Here is a 24042-nt window from a genome sequence, read left to right on the forward strand (position 1 = left end):
CTGAAGGAATATATTGTCGTATATAGTTTGTTGATGTCTCATTATTTTGGAATATAACAGGTGGTTTATAACTGTTGCTGCTACTCTTGGGATTACCAAAAAAGTGGCCTAATGTTTTTTGTGAAGAAAGTCAAAATCAGATCTGTTCATTTTGAGTACCAGTACTAGGAAAATAAAAACAAAATGTTGAGTGAACAAGACTTGAAAACATCCCCACAGCTCATTTTGATTTCTGAAAGTTGAGCACCACCATGTTTTTAGCTACACCTCGATGTGGTCATTTTCCAAATCACATCTGAATTTCAGTGAAAATTCCAAGTGACTAAGAAAGAGAGACAGTTTTTAAGATTTAAATCTGTACTTGCTCATCACCTTATCTCAGTAACAGTTGTATTTTATTTATGAGGTTTCTTATTTTACTAGTCATAAGGTATTGCTGTGAGGATTGTAGTTTGAGTATGTACAGCCACCTATCTACCCAGCTGGGAACTGGTCTATCTCTCAGTCTGCTCAGTAGTTTGAAATGTGTTTTAGTTCAGACTCCACGAAGTGTGAAATTTAACTGTTACCTACTTCTGATGAGGGAACTTGTTAACATTAATGGAACTAATACCTGTAATCAAAATGGTGAAGCATTTTGTAATATCTGTAGAGACAGAAGTAGCATTAATCATTCAGTGTTTGTACAGTAAAATTACAATGTTGATATTTAACTATTCTTTAACTGTTTATAACTTTTTATTTCATTGTGGTAAATGGAACAAAAACAATACAGCAAAACCAACAGAAATACAAAACATTGAAAGAAATCAATTTCACAAAAGAAAAACATGCAGGAAATCCAGGCAGAATTGTTATCCTCTTAGTCCTTTTGTTCTAAATTTTCATTAAATGTTCATTATATTTGTAAATATATTGTTTAGAAGCATTAAAACATTGTGCATGTAGCATCCAAAAACACAGGATTGTTCATATCAATACTGTTCATCTCCTGGGATAAGCCATGAAATCTTGTATAGAACATAGATAGTACCTTTACAACAACAAAATGTGAAACTCTTCGGACCTTTTGTTTGGCATTCATTATCATGATAATCATTATAATAACAACAGCTTTGAATGATTTAAAAATGCAGGAGTAATTGTTTAATTGTAGCATTTGATCAGTCAATTATGTTCCTTCATTAATGTGTGTGTCTTAATTATGTTATGTGCACAATGCAGCGCATTACTGTTGGTTTAAAAGAAGTTAAAGCATTAAGGTGTCAATGATTTTCTAAAGCTTTATTTTCTTGAGTTTTCTGGAGAGTAAACTATAGACGAGGAGGATCTGCAAGTTGTAGATGACAAATTCACATCATTTCAGCTGTTTTTTTTCTAAATTATTTTGAAAGATTTAGTGAGAAATGCAAGTATGCATCCGGTTAATCTTTTCCTGAAAGACAGGTGTTTGAGTGAAATACTGTTGCGTTATAGCCGCAAAGGATCCGAAGGAAATGCTGTATTTTCCAAGGAAACTGTGGACGGCTTTGTTTTATTTAATCACACGATGTCGCTGTTGACCACAGAAGTGAAAACTGAATTTATACTTCCTGGACTCCGCCTCGTTTGTTAAAGAACATACAGCTCAGAGGGGGCTTTGTTACAGCAATGTGCAGCAAAGATGACGGTTCTCTTATTCAGGATTTTTTAAAATAATGGGTGTGCTGTATCGTCATTTTCTACCTTTCGACCTAGCTGGATTGTTTAAATTGGCAAAGGAAAGTACAATAATGAACCTGTCTTACGAAAGAGATTTTTTGTGGATGTATTTGCTGGTGATGTTTTGTTGTTGCGATGTGGTTTCTGGACAAATATCTTATTCCATTTCGGAGGAGGTGAATCAGGGGACCTTTGTTGGAAATATAGCCAAGGATCTGAATCTGAATGTTCAGGAATTGGAGCCGCGTATGTTTCAACTCGTGTCCGGATCCAAGAAGAAATATTTCGAGGTAAATTTAAAGACTGGTATTCTCAATGTGAAAGACAGAATTGACAGAGAGGAGCTGTGTCCCAGTACTTTGACATGTTCTGTGAATTTAGAGGCTATTTTAGACATGCCCTTAACTATTTTTCGAGCTGAAGTGAATATTTTGGATATAAATGACAATTCACCATCATTTCCTGAGAAATCCCAGATTCTAAACATTACAGAGTCTGCTTTTCCTGGGGTGCGATTTCCATTGACTAGCGCCTATGACAGAGATGTGGGCAGTAACTCCATAAAAACATATAAACTCAGTCCAAATGAGCACTTTTCCCTGGATGTACAGAGCAGTGGTGAGCACAGGGTGTCTGCTGAATTGGTGTTGCAGAAAGCTTTAGACCGAGAGAAACAGCCTGTGATCAATCTTTTGCTGACTGCCGTGGACGGAGGAAAACCAACCAGATCCGGGACCCTAGAGATCGTTATAAACGTGTTGGATATCAATGATAATACTCCAGTATTCAGCAATGCACTGTACAAAGTTCGAGTTTTTGAAAATGCGCCATACGGAACATCGGTAATAACTGTCAATGCTACGGATTTAGATAGTGGTTTAAACAGTGAAATTGCGTATTCATTTACTAATCGTGGAAATGAAAACATATGGGAAATATTTGCCATTAATCCTAGTACTGGTGAAATTACAGTTAAGGGGAATCTGGATTATGAGGAAACTAGTGCCTATGAAATTCGAGTTCAGGCTCAAGATAAAGGACATTCACCTTTGGCCACACATTGTAAGGTGCTGGTTGAAATCATAGACATTAATGATAACGCTCCAGAAATATCTGTGACGTCTCTTTGGAGCACAGTCAAAGAAGATGCTAATATAGGTACAGTAATAGCTCTGATTACTGTTTCGGATAAGGATGCGGGGCAGAATGGAATTGTACATTGTAAAATATCTGGCTCTCTTCCTTTTAAACTTCAGTCATCTTATAAGAACTATTACTCATTAGTAGTAGGCGGACCCCTTGACCGAGAAAGCGTTTCTCAGTACAACGTCACTATCACTGCAGCGGATGATGGAACCCCGCCACTTTCCAGCATCAATGTTGTTGTTGTGCACGTTTCTGATATAAACGACAACGCGCCACGCTTTTCGAAGCCATTTGCGGACGTGTATTTAAAAGAAAACAGTCCCATAGGAGCTGTTATATGTAGTATATCTGCATCTGATCCCGATTTAAGCGAGAACGCATTGATAACTTACAATTTATTAGAAAGTTCTTCTGTGGGAGTGCCAGTCTCCACTGTTGTAAGTGTGAACTCTGTTAGTGGTGATATTTACACCATGCGGTCGTTTGATTATGAGCAAGTGAAAACGTTCCAATTCCAAGTTCAAGCCACTGACTCTGGTGTCCCTCCACTTAGCAGCAACGTGACCGTGAACGTTTACATCCTTGACGAAAACGACAACAGTCCTGGGATTCTCCCTCCTTATTCTGATCACGGCTCTGTTAATACTGAGAACATTCCGCTCTCTGTCGAAGCGGGCTACTTTGTGGCCAAGATAAGGGCTGTAGACGCCGACTCTGGTTACAATGCGCTACTTTCATATCACATTGTTGAACCGAAAAGGACGGATCTCTTCAGAATCAGTACCAGTACTGGGGAAATAAAAACAAAAAGACGCTTGACTGAAAATGACATGAAGACGCACCCGCTGGTAATTTTGATATCTGACAACGGAGAACCTTCTCTTTCTGCTACTGTGTCCATTGACGTCGTCGTCGTTGAAAGTAACTCTCAGATGCACTCTGATTTTCGACATTTACCTAAGAAGGAGGAGGGATTTTCGGATTTAAATATGTATTTACTCATTGCGATTGTCTCAATATCTGTGATTTTTCTGTTCAGTCTCCTTGGATTAATAGTCATAAAATGCCACAGAACGAACAACACTTTCGACGGATACAGCCCTCCAATGATCACTGCGCACCCCGACGGCAGCTGGTCGTACTCTAAAGCAACACAGCAGTATGACGTTTGTTTCAGTTCAGACACACTGAAGAGTGACGTCGTAGTTTTTAACGCACCTTTTGGACCTCCAGACGGGGAACTTATTAGTTTAAATGGGACTGACTCCATTAAACGGAATCCGGATAAGATTCATGGCACAGCGGTAAGGGCAATATTCAAATAAGACGAGTTCTTGTAATAAGGCAATGTTGAACCTTTTACTCCGTTGGGTTTAAGGATTTCTTTGATGGACTCGGCATGGTTACAAAAAAAAGGGAAGGAACGAAGACATAGTGTGTAACAATAGCCGTGTTAGTCATAAACGTATTCTTATCATCATCAATATAAAAGACATGGTACCGCTTGTGAAATTCGTGTTTGAAAATGTACTAAAGCAATCTGTAGCATTATAAGCGAATAAAAATGAAAGCAATTAACACAGGATCTTGCGCAGAGGCCAGCTAGAAACCAGACTTATCTAAGAAGGTTCTGTGAAAATCTTAATCTATATCTTTCATATCTCAGATATAGTTATTATGTTGCAACACTAATTAAATTAAACCTTATGTTTAAACATATTGTTTGAAAGTATCTAGGACATTTTAAAACGAGCTAAACACCGAGAACTCGGAACGTTTCTTGATTGGAATGACATACAATATTTAAGAGTAATGAGTTATAGAACGAATGTAAGGTATGTGACACGCAACCTGTGTTCCGCATTATACAGGAAACCATTTTAGTGTGTTTTCAAAGCGGAACTTTACAATGAGCTTTGTAATGGTTCTTGAGGTCTTTGTTTTCAATTGGTTTATTTTTCTCCTTCACGCCATTAACGTTAACAGAGGAAGAGATTCCTGAGACAAGGCCTACACGTAATCATGACGAAAGAAATTTGTAAATTAAACACACTTTTTATCTAATAAATGCATTCAAAGATGGAATAAGATATGCAATATAGTGTGTAACTGGTTGCTTACTCGAACAAGAAGGAGCAGAGTTTGTAAAGTCTTTTCTATACGTCCTTACAAATACATTTTATTCTTAAATATTGTGCATTATAGTTTACATCTGTAGAAAAATCATTTTGATCTTTTTTTTATCTTTTTGAAGTGATGTGCCTATACATTCGCGGGTCAAAGGTGTAACTGCTTTATTCTCTTCTAAATGTATTAGTTATTAGGATAATTGAAATACTGTAGTTGTGGATAGACTTGGTTGCAGTTTCTTTAGATTTAAAATTACATTTTAAATTATTTTTAATATAGCGCTTGGCTCAGTGGGGATGAGGTCCATTTGAATGGAGAGTTGTTTTCTAAATTTCCTGAAAAGAAAAATCACACGGTGTCGCTGTTGACTATCAAAGTAAAAAGGAAAATTGTTTTTTCTGGGCTCCACCTCATTTAAAATGCTCACAGCCATGAAGAGGCTTTGTTACAGACAGATACAGAAGGGCTCTGCTGCTCCGAGAACTGTTCATTTTTTTGTAATCGATGGATATTTTCTTTAAGTTCTAAATGCCCTGGATTGTATAATTCGATGAAGAATTACTCGACAATGAATTTACCGTGCGGAGAAAGGCCTTTGCGGATTCACGGTCTAATTTTGTTTTGTTGTTGGAATTTGGTTTCCGGACAAATATCATATTCCGTTTCCGAGGAAGTAGAACAGGGAGTCTCTGTCGGAAATATAGCTAAGGATTTGAATCTCAATGTTCATGAACTGGAGTCGCGAACGTTTCATATTGTTACGGGATTAAAGAAGAAGTATTTCGAGGTAAATTTAAAAACTGGTATTCTATATGTAAATGATAGAATCGACAGAGAGGAACTGTGTCCTGAAACTCCTACATGCGCCGTTAGCTTGGAAGCTATTATTAACATGCCTCTTAATCTCTATCGTGTTGAAGTTAATATTTTAGATGTTAATGATAATTCGCCATCTTTTCCCATGGCAGCACAACATTTAAATATTGCAGAGTCCGCTTTTCCAGGAGTAAGATTTCCCTTAGCTAGTGCTAATGACGCAGATGTGGGTAGCAACTCTGTAAGTGCATATAAGCTGAGCCGAAACGAACACTTCTCCTTGGATGTACAGAGCGGTGGTGAGCAGAGTGTGTCTGCTGAGTTAGTGCTGCAGAAAGCTTTAGACAGAGAGAAGGAGCCTGTGATACATCTCGTGCTGACTGCTGTGGATGGGGGAAAACCACCCAGATCAGGAACCCTGCAGATCATTGTAAACGTAATGGACAACAATGATAACACTCCGGTGTTTAGCAGCCCATTGTATAAAGTCAGTGTATTTGAAAATGTGCCACGTGGGGCATCGCTTATTAAGCTGAATGCAACAGATTTAGACGAAGGAGTAAATAGTGACATTGTCTATTCATTTATTATCCATGGTAATCAAAACATATTAGATATGTTTAGTATAAATTCTAGTACGGGGGAAATAACCCTTAATGGGAATCTCGATTACGAAAAAAACAATGCTTTTGAAATTCGCGTTCAAGCTCAGGACAAAGGCCACACTCCGCTGGCAGCCCATTGCAAAGTGATAATAGAAGTCAAGGATATTAATGACAACGCCCCAGAAATTACTGTTACTTCTCTTTCCAGCACTGTCAAGGAAGATGCACGAGTAGGTACGACAGTCGCTCTAATTACTGTGTCAGATAAAGACGGAGGTAAAAACGGGATCGTTCGTTGTCAAATTTCTGCTCCAGTTCCCTTTGAACTAAAGCCATCATATAAGAACTACTACTCCTTAATAGTTGGCGGGGCGCTTGACCGAGAAAGCGTCGCTGAATACAACGTCACTATCACAGCTATGGATGAAGGTAGCCCGCCTCTGTCCAGCACCAGTGTTGTTGCAATACTTGTTTCTGATGTAAACGACAATGCTCCTCGCTTTCCAGGACCGGTGCTTGAAGTGTATATAAAGGAAAATAATCCTATTGGAGATAAAATATATACAGTATCAGCGTTTGATGCCGATTTAAATGAAAATGCCCAAATAACCTATTCTTTATTGCACAGTTCTGCCAATGACGTTCCTGTTTCTACCGCCGTAAACCTGAACTCTGCAAGTGGCGATATATACAGCTTGCAGTCTTTTAATTATGAAGACGTGAAAACATTCCAATTTCAAGTCCGGGCTATGGATTCAGGTTTCCCTCCAAAGAGCAGTAACGTAACTATACAGGTTTTTATCCTTGACGAAAACGACAACAGTCCTGGGATTCTCCCTCCCTATTCTGATCACGGCTCTGTCAATACCGAGAACATTCCGCTTTCTGCTGAAGCGGGTTATTTTTTGGCCAAGATCAGGGCTGTAGACGCCGATTCTGGATATAACGCGTTGCTTTCTTTTCATATAATTGAACCCAAAGTGAACGATCTTTTTAGAATCAGTTCCAGTACCGGAGAAATAAAAACTAAACGACGTCTGAGTGAAACTGACTTGAAATTACACTCTCTGGTCATTTTAATTTCTGACAACGGAAAGCCGTCTCTTTCATCCACTTTGTCTCTAGATGTGACGGTGGTTGAAAGCACTACAGAGATGCAATCAGAACACAGACAACTGCAGAAAAAGAAAGACCATGTCTCAGACTTGAATCTGTACTTGATTATTGCAATGGTCTCCGTGTCATTTATATTTGTACTGACTGTCTTAATTTTAATAGTTATAAAATGCCAAAGATTAAATGACGGTTTCAACGGATGCAGCGCCCCAGTGATCACCACTCATCCTGACGGCAGCTGGTCTTACTCTAAAACTACACAACAGTATGACGTGTGTTTCAGCTCAGACACACTGAAGAGTGACGTCGTGGTTCTTAACACACCGTTTGGACCTCCAGATGGGGAACTAATTAGTATTAACGGGAATGATACTTTTAAACGGAATCAATCAACGTCACAAAATACGGAGGTAAGGCAGCGGTTTATTAAAACTAACCTCTAAGGTACGATTGTCCCTCAGATAAGGAACGTAGTAGTAGTTTTAAGTTCTCTGACTTGTTTAAATGCAGCTACACGTCCCCACAAAATAGTGATGTAAACAGCTGGTGTATATAATCTAATCTTTGAAACTGAAGGTGCTCTTTGGGTAATTATGTTTTTTCGTGTTCGTATTTCATTTAGTTATATTTCAGGATCAAACTCTAAGATGCATTTAAGTCGTTTCCTTCCGATTGAAACACTAAAACATCTGGAAATGTTTCGACAATGCAATTGTATAATGCATTTTTAAAACTGCAAAACATTTACAGTAGCTGTAGATGCGGTTTAGCAATTCAGGTTTCATCTCTTTAAAAAAAGTATTATCATCATTATTGCTGTTCACATCAGGGCAACAGTAGTATCCTATTAGAGTAGAGTCCTATTAAGGGAAATCGAGCTCATGCTACAAGGTGTCCATCATTTCACATTCTTAATGTTTATAAAGTTCAATGTGTCTTGCTAAAGCAGATTTTAGGTATTATATCTCGAATGCATCTATTTGCTGTCTGTATCAAGATGATTTTTTTTTGTGGAAGTAGTCGTGAAATTGTACTATTAGGAGTGGGTGTACTACAACTGAATTTTTTTGAATTTGTCGTAGAAGAAAAAGAAAAAGTTGTGCTTGAGCTTAGCTGTGAAAAAGAGTTATGTAAACTCAAAGTGAGTTCTTGTTGGTATTTGTAATTTGATTCTTATCTGATACTGCATTTAAAATGTTCTATGTTTTATTTCATTCAAAAGTTGGGGTGTAAATATTATTTTTCAGGTGAACGTTAAGTTGTGAAGGTTTTGAAAAATCTGTCTTGTATGTTCAAATTAAGAAGGAGAATGCAGTAGGGTATATATTCTGAGCACTTTGATATGGTGAAAGAGGGACACAGGAACGAGTTCACCTCGTCAAATTGTTTTTCTTTCACACAGTTGACTTTGTTTTGAAAATTAACAACTGACAAAAGGGGCTTTGAACCTTCTATTTTGGTTTTAATACTTGCTTTGCCGCTACATTTAAACGCAAGGTGTCGCTGTTCACCATAAAAGTAAGACAGAAATGCAACTATTCTGGGCTCCTCCTCGTGCTGGAAAGAAAAAAAAGACGCGCATAGTAATCACTTAAGCCTTTGTCAGTGTAAGACGCAGAATGACTGTGTTTCAGAGATGACTGCGGGTTTCTAGGGTTTGTTTTTCGTATATTGAAGAATATAGAGTACTGTCTCTCATATGTGTATACAGCCTACAGACTTCCACAGCGATGAGTCGGCGAAACCAGAGAAGAGAAGCTTTATGGATTCCATTTGTGTTGTTTTGCTTTATGGACATTGCTTCCGGACAAATTATCTACTCCGTTTCAGAGGAGGAAAAACAGGGGGCCTTTGTTGGGAATATAGCTAAAGATCTAAATCTAAATGTCCGAGATTTGGAATCACGCTCGTTTCACATTGTCTCCGGATCCAGCAAGAAATATTTTGAGGTAAATCTAAAAACTGGCATTCTTTACGTGAACGAAAAGATAGATAGAGAGGAGCTGTGTGCAAGTAGTGCGTCCTGCTCTGTAAACATAGAAGCTATTGTTAATATGCCTTTGAATCTTTATCGTGTCACTGTAAATATATTAGATATAAATGATAATTCGCCGTCGTTTCCTGCAAAATCGCACTGTGTAAATATTTCCGAATATACATTTCTAGGAGACAGATTCCCACTGCCTAGAGCTCAGGATCCAGATGTGGGAAGTAACTCGGTAAAAACATATAAACTCAGTCCAAATGATCATTTCTCCTTGGATGTACAAAGCGGTAGTGAACAGAGCGTGTCTGCTGAATTAGTGCTGCAGAAAGCTTTAGACCGAGAGAAGCAGCCTGTGCTTCATCTTGTGCTGAGTGCTGTGGACGGGGGAAAACCACCCTTGTCAGGTACTTTAGAGATCATTGTGCACGTGTTAGATGTCAATGATAACTCGCCCGTATTCAGCAAACAACTCCATAAAGCTCGCGTGTTAGAGAATGCACCATTCGGAACATCAGTAATAACCCTCAATGCTACAGATTTAGATGAAGGAATAAACGGAGACATAGTTTACTCATTTATTCGCCATGGAAATGAAAATGCTTTGGACATTTTCGCTATTAATCCTGATACTGGCGAAATTACAGTCAAAGGGAACCTGGATTACGAGGAAAATAACGCGTTTGAGATTCATGCCCAGGCAAAGGACAAAGGCCATACCCCTCGGTCTACTCACACTAAAGTCTTAATTGAAGTTATCGATATTAATGACAATGCTCCCGAAATATCTGTAACATCACTTCTTAGTACTGTGAAAGAAGATGCTGAAATAGGGACAGTAATTGCCTTACTTAATGTGGTTGATAAGGATGGTGGTAAAAATGGGAACGTACATTGTCGTATCGATGGCCTAGTTCCTTTTAAATTACAGTCATCCTATAAGAATTATTTCTCCTTAGTTGTTGGCGGAGAGCTGGACCGAGAGAGCATTTCTCAGTACAATGTCACCATCACAGCCACAGACGAAGGGACCCCGCCTCTCTCAGGCACTTGCATCATAACTGTGCACATTTCAGATGTGAACGATAACGCACCGAGCTTTCCGGAGCCTACGATTGAAGTGTACGTAAAGGAGAACAGTCCAGTAGGAGAAGTTACGTACACCTTGTCCGCTTTTGATCCGGATTTAAACGAAAATGCTCAGGTGACTTATAGCTTATTGACAGGATCACCCAAGACTGTGCCCGTTTCTTCCGTTGTTAACTTGAACTCTGTCAGCGGAGATATCTACAGCATGCAGTCTTTTGATTACGAGGAACTGAAAAAGTTCCAGTTTCAAGTTCAAGCCACTGATTCCGGAGTCCCTCCACGAAGTAGTAATGTAACTGTAATAATTTTTGTTATTGACGAAAACGACAACAGTCCCGGGATTCTCCCTCCTTATTCTGATCACGGCTCTGTTAATACCGAGAACATTCCGTTTTCTGCTGAAGCCGGTTATTTCGTGGCCAAGATAAGGGCTGTAGACGCCGACTCTGGTTACAATGCGCTACTTTCATATCACATTGTTGAACCCAAACGGACTGATCTCTTCATAATCAGCACCAACACTGGAGAAATAAGAACTAAACGACGTTTGAATGAAAATGACTTGAAAACGCATCCTTTGGCCATTTTGATTTCTGACCACGGACAGCCGTCCTTGTCGGCTACCGTGTCCCTTGATGTCATTCCTGTAGAAAATGGTGCTGAAATGCAAAGGGAATTCAAACAAATGTCTACAAAGGAGAACAGTTTTTCAGATTTGAATTTGTACTTACTCATAGCGATTGTTTCCGTGTCAGTTATATTCTTACTGACTCTCCTCAGTTTGATCATCATTAAATGCCACAGGAGAAATGACAGATTCAACAAGTACAGTCGTCCCGTGATCACCGCGCACCCCGACGGCAGCTGGTCGTACTCTAAAACTACACAGCAGTATGACGTGTGTTTTAGCTCAGACACACTGAAGAGTGACGTTGTGGTTTTAAACGCACCGTTTCCGCCTGTGGATGGGGAACTTATTAGCATTAACGGGGCGGATTCTATTAAAAGGAACAAACCGATGTTGCAAAATATGGAGGTAAGATTACAGCGCATTTAATATTAAATTAAATGGAAATGCTATCCGGAAGTCTGTTTTTTCCCGTTTATCCTTATCTGAATGAAAATAAGTTTATTGTGGTTTTGCTATTTATAAAGTGAAGCTTGTAAGAGCGCCCGTTAGATTCCAAGAGCTATGCAAGCCCTTTTAATCCTTCAAATCGAAGCACAATTCTAAAATGAGATGACCAGATGTCTTGAAAGGGACAGTAGGAATGATATTTATTTTTGGTTTCTTTTTTTCTGCTTTCATTTTCATTGTTCCTGCAACTTGCGGTCCACGGGTTTCTGTGTTGTTCTTTCTTGTTTAGCAGCTTTTAGTTACGGTTAAGTTTCCCTAGTTATGTAGGGAAGGCAGACTCTCAGATGTTTTGAACGTGTTTGTTGTTGTCTATGGGTGTGATACTGTTATTGTGGTTAATAATATATTTCAAAATACCAATGCTGGATTGCAGCTTTGTCCATCTATTAAAGCAGATAAATGTATGAATTGTTTTATTAAGTTTACTAGCTAAATTAATTGAAAATGAATTGTCGTTTGTAATCAGAGTTAATCCTTCAGTATGACTTTCCTTAGAACTATGAAGTACATTGTTTAACAGTACAACAGCAGTGTCCCAGCCAGTTTCTGGACACAGCCCTTACCAAACTACTCCTACTACTAAGGAACAAGTAATAGGTTTATTCCATGCTGAAAAGAGAAGAAAGAAAATGCAACGTTTCGGCCGTGGAGCCTTCTTCAGGTGTGAGAAGGAGGCACGGACCTTACACCTGAAGAAGGCTCCACGGCCAAAAGTTGTATTTTCTTTTTTCTCTTTTCAGCATGGAATAAACCTATTGTTCCTTTGCAGCTGACGCAGCTACCCACCTGAACTACTACTCCTACTACTAGTTACTTCTACTAGTAGTAGTTACACCTACTACTAACTAACCTATATTTTAAAAGCCTTTTAAACTATAGTTGAATTTAGAGTGAGATACATGGGATAGATTCGTTTATTGTTTAGCGCTTGACTGGAGCAAAGACAGTATCAGTTCGTGTGTTAATTTCATACCACTCTTCTGAAAAACTCAGAAATTACAATACTTTCTCTGTTAAGATCTGACTATGATAATTTACTATACTGCCTTGCTTCAACACACTGTGTCGCTGTTGACCATAAAAAGTGAATGTCAGCCTTAAGAACTGCTGGACTCCGCCTCATGCTGGAAAAAGCGCACAGTAACCAGTAAACCTTTGTTAGTATAAGACGCAGAATGATTGTGTGTCACAGATGACTGTGCTATTATCGGCTGTTTGGTATATAATTCTGAACGTTACTGGTTGATTCCTTTCCCTGGATTGTGTGAAACCTTAAAGACGTTTATAACAATGAATCTCCCAGACGAAAGCGGAGCTTTGTGGGCATATTTCGTATTATTTTGTTGTTTGGATTTGGCTTCCGGACAAATTATTTATTCCGTTTCTGAGGAGGTAAACCGAGGGACTTTTGTTGGGAATATAGCAAAGGATTTGAATCTGAACGTCCAAGATTTGGAATCGCGTATGTTTCAGGTTGTCTCCGGATCCAACAAAAAATATTTTGAGGTAAATTTAAGAACTGGTATTATTTATGTGAACGAGGTGATCGACAGAGAGGAGCTTTGTCCTAATACTGCTTCATGCACTATAAATGTAGAAGCTATTGCTAACTCTCCTTTGAATCTTTATCGTTTCGAAGTAAATATTCTAGACATCAATGACAATTCCCCCTCTTTTCATGTGAAATCGCATATTTGCAATATATCTGAGTCTGCGTTCCCCGGTGACAGATTTCCATTACCTAGCGCTTATGACCCAGATGTGGGTAGTAACTCTGTGAAAACATACAAGCTCAGTCCAAATGAGCACTTTTCACTGGATGTACAGAGCGGTGGTGAGCAGAGTGTGTCTGCTGAGTTAGTGCTGCAGAAAGCTTTAGACAGAGAGAAGGAGCCTGTGATTCATCTCGTGCTGACTGCTGTGGACGGAGGAAAACCACCCAGATCGGGGACTCTAGAGATCATTGTAAACGTGTTAGATGCTAATGATAACACACCGACATTTAGTCAAAATATTTATAAAGTACGTGTTTTAGAAAATGTGTCAGAAGGAACACGAATAATAATTCTTAATGCAACAGATTTAGATGAAGGTGTAAATAGTGAAATAGTATATTCGTTTATTATACGCGGAAATGAAAATACAATGGATATATTCGCCGTTAATTCCGATACTGGAGAAGTCACAGTCAAAGGGAGCCTTGATTATGAATCAAAAAACGTTTACGAAATCCACGCACTAGCAAAAGATAAAGGTCATACCTCGCGGGGCACCCACTGTAAAATTTTAGTGGAAGTAGTTGATGTGAATGACAACGCTCCAGAGATCTCTGTAACATCTCTTCTGGACACCGTGAAAGAAGACGCTGAAATAGGAACAGTGATAGCTTTGATTACCGTCCTCGATAAAGACGGTGGTAATAACGGCCACGTGCATTGCCACGTTGCCGGGCATGTTCCTTTTAAACTGCAATCGTCCTATAAGAACTATTACTCCTTAGTAGTTGGGGGACCGCTGGACCGCGAAATCTCCTCAGATTATAATGTTACTATCACAGCTACAGACGAAGGGATTCCTCCACTCTCCAGCACAAGCGTTATTACAATAAAAGTTTCAGACGTAAATGATAACGCGCCTCGCTTTCCAGAGCCACTTGTTCACATTTATTTAAAGGAAAACAGCCCGATAGGCGCCGTTATACAAACCGTATCAGCCTCCGATCCGGATTTAAACGAAAACGCACGAGTGACTTATTTCTTATTAGAAGGTTCTTCCAAAGGAATACCAGTTTCTACGATGATAAATGTGAACTCTGTTACTGGAGATATACACAGTTTGCAGTCCTTTGATTACGAGGAAATTAAATTAATTCAATTTCAGATCCAAGCTATTGACTCTGGTGTCCCCCCTCTAAGCAGTAACGTGACAGTGAACATTTACATTCTTGACGAAAACGACAACAGTCCTGGGATTCTCCCTCCTTATTCTGATCACAGCTCCCTTAATACTGAGAACATTCCGTTTTCTGCTGAACCGGGTTACTTTGTGGCCAAGATCAGGGCTGTAGACGCCGACTCTGGATATAATGCATTGCTGTCTTATCACATTGTTGAACCCAAAGGAAGTAACCTCTTTAAAATCAGCACCAGTACTGGGGAAATAAGGACCAGACGCCGTCCCGTTGAGAATGATTTGAAAGCACACCCTTTAGTTATATTAATTACGGACCACGGAGACCCTTCCCTCTCTGCTACTGTGTCTATTGACATCGTGGTTGTTGAAAATACTGCGGAAATACAAACAGAATTCAGGCAGCTGCCGAAAAAAGAGGATCGTTTTTCAGATTTAAATGTTTACTTGCTCGTCGCTATTGTTTCCGTGTCAGTTATATTTTTACTTAGCCTTCTTAGTTTAATAATTATAAAATGTCACAAGTCGGACAGACGTTTTAACGGGTACAACCCCTCAGTGATCACCGCACACCCTGACGGGAGCTGGTCATATTCGAAGACAACTCAGCAGTATGACGTGTGTTTTAGCTCAGACACGCTGAAAAGTGACGTTGTGGTTGTTGCACCTTTTCCGGCTACAGACGGGGAACTTATTAGTTTTAATGGAAATGACTCTTTGAAAAGAAGCCAGGCCACTTCCCAAAACACGGAGGTAAGCTAAATCTTAATATCATGTTTCTATTTAAAGTCAATTGCATATCAATAACTTTATGTACAGCACAGGTAGATAGAGACCTATCTAGTCGTTTTTCTCTGATCTGTAATGTTTTCTAACGGTATTCTTGATGTTCTATTGTTCCCCTGATTTTTATATTGAATAAACATAACACTCATGTATGTTTTTTTTTTACATAGTAAAAAATCTGATCATCTTTAAAACGTTTAAAAAAGTAATGTCTGTGAATGGAAATGGACGCTCATTTAAGCTGTTCAGGGTTGTTGTGGAAATAAGGTATTCTGTGTATATATTAAAAACTTATCAATTCACAGTTTAATACATAAGAAAAATGTCTGAGTTTGTACACAAATTGTGTTCAATCGGCGCCAACGCATGTATTAAATCTCACAGTTTTTTTTTTTGCTAAAACAGCGTTTCTGTAATAGGTCTGAGTTAACAAATCATATACCTTGGTTTTGACGTTGATTTTAAAGAATCAAATTGTCTGTCATTTAGCACAACATATTAGTGATATATGTTGTGCTAAATGTTGTGCCGTATAGTGAAAACTCTTAGTTTATTTAGAATTTGTAATTCCCATAACTTCGTGCCATGCATGTTTTGTAGTTTTGTGATACACATTTCTTTGCTGAAGGGTCATCCCCATAAACAGCCCTTCTTAAGATGTTTATGCTTTAGTATACAAAAATAGTATAATCTTATATATAGTACATATAGTGTAGCTCACTAAGGGAATCTTTAACTAGTGGAGTCTCGTATGTAAAATATATGCTGATGTTGATGTACATATGATTCCCTTGTAAACCTACGAAACGTAAGCAGACGTAACAATGACAAGGTCACCACCAGAAAGAAATAAGTACAATTTGTATTCTGATTTGAAATGTTTAAATGGTTTATTCTCTTTTGCATCTCCACATGGTGTCACTGTTGACCAAAGCAGCAAAAAATTGAGTTTTCTAGGGCTCCTCCTTATTCTGAGACGAAACGCTGAAATCACTAAAGCCTTTGTTACTGTAAGAATGAATGTCTGGCAGAGGTGATTATTACGATCGTACTTATTTTTTATAAATGAACGACCGACTTGTCTGCGGAATTTGTGCTGTTAGACATCGGTGATTTTATTTAATTTGGAACAAAAAAAAACATATGCCGTAATGTCAATTCAAAGACGATATTTGAGGATATGCTGTTTTCTGCTGTCATGTCTTTTGGACCTTGTGTCGGCACAGATCATTTATTCTGTGTCAGAAGAAGTAAATCAAGGCACCTTTGTTGGAAATATAGCTAAGGATTTGAATCTCAATGTCCGAAAATTGGAATCGCGTATGTTTCATATCGTATCCGGATCAAAAAAGAAGTATTTTGAGGTAAATGTAAAAACTGGCGTTTTGTATGTGAATGAAAACATAGACAGGGAGGTACTGTGTCCGAATGCTCTTACTTGCTCGTTAAATTTAGAAGCTATTGTTAGCCATCCTATGAATTTATATCGTATCGAAATAAATATTTTAGATATAAATGATAATTCCCCGACTTTTCGCATGACAGCTAGACATTTAAATATTTCTGAGTCTGCTTTTCCAGGAGTAAGATTTCCTTTGCCGAGAGCGTCTGATCCAGATGTAGGCAGTAACTCTGTTAAAACGTACAAGCTCAGTTCAAATGAATATTTCTCTCTGGATGTACAGAGCGGTGGTGAGCAGAGTGTGTCTGCTGAGTTAGTGCTGCAGAAAGCTTTAGACCGAGAGAAACAGCCTGTAATTCATCTCGTCCTGACTGCTGTGGACGGAGGAAAACCACCCAGATCGGGGACTCTAGAGATCATTGTAAACGTGTTAGATATAAATGACAACACTCCCGTTTTCAATAAACCCCTTTACAAAGTTAGTGTTTATGAGAACGTGTCCCATGGAACTACAATACTAACACTTAACGCAACCGATTTGGACGAAGGTGTAAACGGTGACATTGTTTACACTTTTAGTAACCAAGAAAATGAAAATTACCTCGATATATTTGCACTAAATCCTAGTACTGGTGAAATAACAGTTAAGGGGAACCTGGATTACGAGAGTAATAATGTTTATGAAATTCATGCCCAGGCTGTGGACAGGGGTCATATCCCCTTGGCCACGCATTGTAAAGTACTGGTTGAAGTTTTAGATATAAATGATAATGCCCCAGAAATAACAGTGACATCTCTTCAGGGCACCGTGAGAGAAGATGCTAAAACAGGCACAGTAATTGCACTAATCAGTGTATCAGATAAAGATAAGGGTAAAAATGGATATGTAAATTGCCACATTTCTGGATCGGTTCCGTTTAAATTAGAGTCATCCTATAAAAACTATTATTCTTTAATTGTTGGCGGTGCGCTAGACCGAGAGAGCGTCTCGCATTATAATGTCAGCATCACAGCCCAGGATGAGGGGACCCCGGCTCTTTCCAGCACTAGAGTTATCGCTGTGGATATTTCAGATGTAAACGACAACGCTCCACGCTTCCCAGAAAAGGGCATAGACGCTTACATAAAGGAAAACAGCCCTGCTGGAGCGGTTATGTGCACTCTTTCTGCTTTTGATCCGGACTTACATGAAAATGCCGAATTAACATATTCTTTGTTGGATACGTCTGCCAAAGCGGAGACACTTTCTGGCATAATAAAAGTCAACTCTGTTACTGGAGATATATACAGCCTGCAGTCCTTTGATTATGAGCAAGTGAAAACGTTCCAGTTTCAAGTTCAGGCCACTGATGCTGGCTTCCCCCCACTAAGCAGCAACGTAACTGTGAACGTCTTCATCCTTGACGAAAATGATAATACTCCCGGGATTCTCCCTCCTTATTCGAGTCACGGCTCGGTGAAGAGCGAGGACATTCCGTATTCTGCTGAAGCGGGTTATTTTGTGGCCAAGATGAGGGCTGTAGACGCCGATTCTGGATATAACGCTCTGCTTTCTTATCGCCTTGTTGAACCAAAGCAAACTGATCTCTTCAAAATCAGAACCAGCAGTGGAGAAATAAGAACTAAGAGACGTATGAATGACGATGACTTGAAAACGCACTCTTTAGTCATTTTGATAACAGACAACGGGCAGCCGCCTCTTTCAGCCTCTGTTTCGATTGATGTGACCGTTTTCGAAAGCAGTGCGGAAACGCCATCGGACGTTAGACACAAGCATAAAAAGCAGGAACACTTTTCAGATTTAAATCTGTATTTGGTCATCGCAATTGTATCAGTGTCAGTCATATTTTTACTGACTCTCCTAAGTTTATTAGTAATGAAATGCCACAGGGGAGATAACACTTTCAGCACCCCAGTGATTACTACACACCCCGACGGGAGCTGGTCATATTCCAAAACTACACAGCAGTATGACGTGTGCTTTAGTTCCGACACCCTGAAGAGTGATGTAGTTGTTGTGAACTCGCCGTTTGGAGTCCCAGACGGAGAGCTTATTAGCATTAACGGATCTGACACTTTCAGACGGAATCAATCTAGCAACGAGGTAAGATAAAGGTTCAGAAAAAAAAAATCAAATTTGTCTTTAGACGAGGGTCTCCGGTTCAGATTGTGAATGCCAGCTGTGTCTATAGAATTTCATAATAGCTCTTCAGGTGCTGGTTGTTTTAAGGAAACCAAGAAAATCAGAAGTACATTACGAGTCCCACAGGAAAAGAGAACCGCAGTACAGGGGATTTCTTAAAGTGTCAATTCAGTTTGTACAGGATGGTGTATGCTTTACATTTACATGTAAACAGTAACTAATGGAATGAAGAACCATGTAAGTGTACAGAATGTAAATCAAAGACTAGGTCTAAGAATATCTTAACATTTTATCCTTCACTGCCATGTACAGCAATTATTCAGAAATTGAAAATCTTATTCATAGCACAAACTGGGGCGTGTACCGAGAGGAGAGTCAATTGCAAAGTGCAAATAGCCGGCCTATGCTGAGCGTTTTTGCTTAGTGTAATACACCAGCTGAAGATGAAAATATTCTATAGTAAACTCATAAAGCCTAACATTTAAAGTGAATTGGAGAAATCACAGATAATCGTAGTAAAATATTAAGGAATGTGAACGTTTTGCAATTTTGCGAACTTACACAGCATTTTGAATGTATCGCATCAGATTTAGTTTCTTCGTGGCTTCGGGGATACGCGTGTATACTGTAGGACGGCCTGTTGTTTAGCCATCGTCACAAATATTCGCGTATTTCTGTTATTCAAAGTGCAACACAAAAAAATGCTTTTCTTAAGATGATTCAAATGTAAGCTTTTTACGTTTAGTCGTGAAGAGGACTGCGTCATTTTTTCTTTTTGAGTACAAGGAATGTAGTCTTCTGGAAACTAACATTACAAGCAACACATATATATTTTCTATTTTATTAACACGTAGGAAGTTTTTATATATATACAGTATATTACAAAACATGTTTCGCCTGAAGTATTTTGCATTGATATTTAAGCAAATATTTCTATGCTATTTCATTCACATAAATTATAAGAGTAAAAGCAACACATCGATTCTTTTTCAACCGTAAATCTTTAAATGAGATGTAAACCGGTCTTCAACAAAAAGTCAAAATAATAGCATAGTTTTACAATAAATTGCATTTTGTGTCTGCGAATATCCACACGATGTCACTATTGACCGAGAAAGTAAAAAGCTTACATGTAGGTTTCCAGGGCTCCTCCTTGTTTGTAAAAAGAAACGAACACATCAGGAAGGGCTTTGTTACTGAAAGACGCAGAATGTGTGGCACAGATGGCTTTTAGCCGCAATAGGCCATATCTTTTTAATGTCGTGGAAGCAGTAATATTGGATTTTCTTTTTCCGCTCTTAGGCAAGAGTGTCGTGCTGAATGATACATAACGTACACTTATGCGACAATGTTGGGACGCGGAGTATTTTCGTTTATTCATCTTCAGTTGCTTCTTTGCCTGTGGAATCGGGTTTCAGGACAGATCGTCTACTCCGTTTCAGAAGAGGTGAATACAGGGACATTGGTTGGAAACCTAGCTAAGGATCTAAATCTCCGTATCCAGGAACTGGAATCGCGTATGTTTCAGATCGTATCTGGATCTAACAAGAAGTACTTCGAGGTAAATTTAAAAACTGGCATCCTTTATGTGAATGATAGAATCGACAGAGAGGAGCTGTGTACGAATTCTCTCAAGTGCTCTTTAAATCTAGAAGCAATTGCTAACTTTCCTTCGATTATATATCGAATTGAAGTGAACATTCTCGACATAAACGACAATCCCCCCACATTTCGTTTGAAATCAAAACATTTGAATGTATCTGAGTCTACATTACCCGGAAAAAGATTTCATGTTGGAAGGGCTTCTGATGCAGATGTAGGCATTAACTCTGTAAAAACATATAAACTGAGCACAAATGACTATTTTTCTCTTGATATTCAAAGCGGTGGTGAGCAGAGCGTGTCTGCTGAGCTAGTGCTGCAGAAAGCTTTAGACCGAGAGAAACAGTCTGTGATAAACCTCTTGCTTACTGCTGTGGATGGGGGAAAACCACCGAAATCGGGGACTTTGCAAGTTGTTGTAAATGTAATAGATAACAATGATAATAGTCCCGTCTTTGACAGCCCACTTTATAAAGTTAGAGTTTTTGAGAACGTTCCTTATGGAACATCAGTAATAACCCTTAATGCTACTGATTTAGATGAAGGTGTAAACAGCGAAATTGTGTATTCGTTTCTCAATCAGGAAAACGAAAATAATGTAAATGTATTTTCCATTAATCCAAACACTGGCGAAATTTCAGTTAAAGGAAGTTTGGATTATGAAGAAAACAACGTTTATGAAATTTATGCCCAAGCTCAAGATAAAGGCCAGTCCCCACTGGCCACGCACTGTAAAGTGCTGATAGAGCTTTTAGATCTTAATGATAATGCCCCAGAAATAACTGTGACATCAATTTCAAGCATCGTGAGAGAAGACTCTAAAATAGGAACAATGATTGCCTTAGTCTCTGTTTTGGACAAAGACAGTGGAAAAAATGGGGAGGTATTTTGTCAACTTTCTGGCCCTGTTCCTTTTAAACTGGAGTCAAATTATAAGAACTATTACTCTCTCGTAGTTGGTGGAGTGCTAGACAGAGAGAGTGTGTCTCAGTACAATCTTACCATCAGTGCAAAAGACAATGGGACGCCACCTCTTTCCAGCACCAGTGTCATCACCATACATATATCAGACGTCAATGATAATGTTCCACACTTTCCACAACCTTTTCTTGATGTTTATATAAAAGAGAACAGCCCAGTAGGTGCTGTCATATACACTGTGTCTGCATTTGATCCCGACTTAAAAGAAAACGGCCAAGTAACTTATTCTTTATTGGAGACTTTTGCTAAGGGGGTGCCTGTGTCTACTCTATTCAACGTGAACTCTGTTACTGGAGAAATATACAGTATGCAGTCTTTTGATTACGAGGAAGTAAAAACGTTCCAATTTGATGTAAAAGCCTCTGACTCTGGTGACACTCCACTAAGCAGCAACGTGACTCTGAAGGTTTATATCCTTGATGAAAATGACAACAGTCCTGGGATTCTTCCTCCATATTCTGATCACGGCTCCGTTAATACCGAGAACATTCCGTTCTCTGCCGAAGTGGGTTATTTTGTTGCCAAGGTTAGGGCTGTGGACGCCGACTCTGGTTACAATGCGCTGCTTTCCTATAATATTTTGGAACCAAGAACAACAGATCTCTTCAGAATTAGTACAACCACAGGCGAAATAAGGACTAAGCGGCGTTTGAATGAGGTTGACTTGAAAACACATCCATTAGTCATTTCGATAAGTGACCACGGAGACCCGTCCCTTTCCACCACTGTGTCTGTTGAGGTTGTCGTTGTTGAAACCAGCGGAGAACTGAAATCTGATTTTAGGCAACTGCCAACAAACGACAACGGCTTTTCAGATTTAAACCTGTATTTGCTCATCGCCATTGTCTCAGTGTCCGTAATATTTTTGTTAACTCTTCTTAGCTTATTAGTTATAAAATGCCACAAGACTGATGGTGCTTTCAGTAGGTACAGCGCTCCAGTGATTACCACAAACCCAGATGGGAGCTGGTCGTACTCCAAAGCAACACAGCAGTATGACGTGTGTTTCAGCTCAGACACACTGAGGAGTGACGTCATGGTTTTTAACGCACAGATGCTGCCTCCTGATGGGGAACTTATTAGTTTAAGTGGGACTGACTCCTGTAAACGGAATCGAGAACGGTTTCAAAACACAGAGGTAAGAATACCAAGGTTTGATGCAATAAAAGGTTTAGATATTGTTAGCAGAATTTTGTTGTATTGTTTCATTAAGTGTGTGTCTGTCTTTGATAGACTTTTTACCGTGGATTCACGGACTGCACTAAGCTCTTGGACTCATTTTTTAAAGCTGGAAACCTGTTGTGCAAGTTTAATATCAACAAAAGTGTTGCCTCTTACATTGGGCACGTTTTGAATGAGCAATTTAACATTTCTTTTAATAACAGTTTGAGTGGGTAGCTGCGTCAGCATGTGTAGGCTGCACAAGAACAAGTAAAGGTTTATTCCGTGCTGAAAAGAGATGATAGAAAAACACAATGTTTTGGCTGTGGAGCCAAGCAGAGAATAAAGCTTTACTTGTTCTTTTAATAATGTTATGGTTGATGTTAGGAATCGAAAGTGGAAAGTGAGATAATGACATTCATGAATTTTGAATTATTTTTACTGTATTGATAAGAAATAGCTACATGTTTAATTGATGATAAAGAATGTGGTAGTGATACTGGCTTTTTGACAAATTACTGATCACCTGTTAGGAATACCAGAAGGGTTTAATAGGGTTTAGCATGAAAAGGACTTCTAAGTTTTGAGGTTTTTAATGTAATAAAACCCTTGTCTAATGACAAATGATAATGTCCGTTAATACAACATAGTTTTCAAAGAATAAATTATATATAAAAATTATATTATTAAAGACTTTTCTTACATGCTTACCTTTTAAAGTACAGTAAAACGTGTTCTAGGGCAATGCTCTGAACTGCTTCTGAACACCTGTTATTTACAGATTAAAGTATGTGGGAGTTTACATAGTCTCAGCTCAAATAAATTGATTTGTTATATTTAATGTTTTGCAATGAACATCCCTCCATCCATTTTCAAAAGCCTCTTTAACCCAGTTTGGGGTCACTGGGAACGGTGGGTGAATTACAGCTTTGATGGGATGACAGTCCATTGCAGGGAGAGAGATAATTTGCAGAAATTAATTCGCATAATTCTAGGAAATCATAGCAGACAGTCACTAGAAAAGCATGCAGACTCCATAAAAAGATGGGGCCTGAGGAGACCCCAGGGCCTCTGAGATAGCTAAGATAAGCACCACAGCCCATGTCAGCCTTATGTGAAACTTGCAATTTTCAGTAGCATTTCACCAACAAATGTTCATGTTTTTACATTTATTGTAGACTAAGAGCACGTATTAATCCACGTAATATCCAGGCAATGGCTCTGAAAAGCTAATGTTTTAATTATTTTCATTAGAATTCTGTTTTCTGCCATTTTCCCCCAGTTATACCTCTCCCTGTTAAAGAAATAGAACCAAGCTTCTCTTATGTGCTT

The 24042-nt window shown here is 38.8% G+C and overlaps 2 protein-coding genes and 4 pseudogenes across 12 annotated transcripts in view; all 6 read left to right on the forward strand.

Moving 5' to 3' along the window:
• The window catches only part of LOC148821204 (protocadherin alpha-C2-like), a 143259-nt gene that overhangs the window by 74061 nt on the left and 45156 nt on the right, over window positions 1-24042 (forward strand). The window contains exon 1 of one of the 9 annotated variants that reach the window (XM_088932671.1): window positions 1776-4151. The exons of the other annotated variants lie outside the window; for them this stretch is intronic. Within the exon in view, the coding sequence (XP_088788797.1) occupies window positions 1806-4151 (2346 nt within the window). The 5' untranslated portion in view covers window positions 1776-1805. Of the gene's footprint in view, window positions 1-1775; window positions 4152-24042 lie in introns of those variants that run through there. 9 annotated transcript variants of the gene reach the window in all.
• On the forward strand, window positions 5434-8610 carry LOC148821211 (protocadherin alpha-8 pseudogene; annotated as a pseudogene). The gene has a single exon (XR_016094128.1). The product of XR_016094128.1 is annotated as a protocadherin alpha-8 pseudogene (transcript).
• LOC148821212 (protocadherin alpha-3 pseudogene) lies at window positions 9305-11644 on the forward strand (annotated as a pseudogene).
• On the forward strand, window positions 13016-16271 carry LOC148821213 (protocadherin alpha-8-like). The gene has a single exon (XM_088932338.1). It carries the CDS (start codon window positions 13016-13018, stop codon window positions 15395-15397), a length of 2382 nt encoding a protein of 793 aa, XP_088788464.1. The 3' UTR covers window positions 15398-16271.
• On the forward strand, window positions 15869-18948 carry LOC148821214 (protocadherin alpha-8 pseudogene; annotated as a pseudogene). Its single transcript, XR_016094129.1, has one exon. The product of XR_016094129.1 is annotated as a protocadherin alpha-8 pseudogene (transcript).
• LOC148821215 (protocadherin alpha-8 pseudogene) lies at window positions 20315-24019 on the forward strand (annotated as a pseudogene).

This window comes from Atractosteus spatula, chromosome 14, assembly GCF_055471065.1.
Source record: "Atractosteus spatula isolate fAtrSpa1 chromosome 14, fAtrSpa1.hap1, whole genome shotgun sequence".
Classification (NCBI taxonomy): Eukaryota; Metazoa; Chordata; class Actinopteri; order Semionotiformes; family Lepisosteidae; genus Atractosteus; species Atractosteus spatula.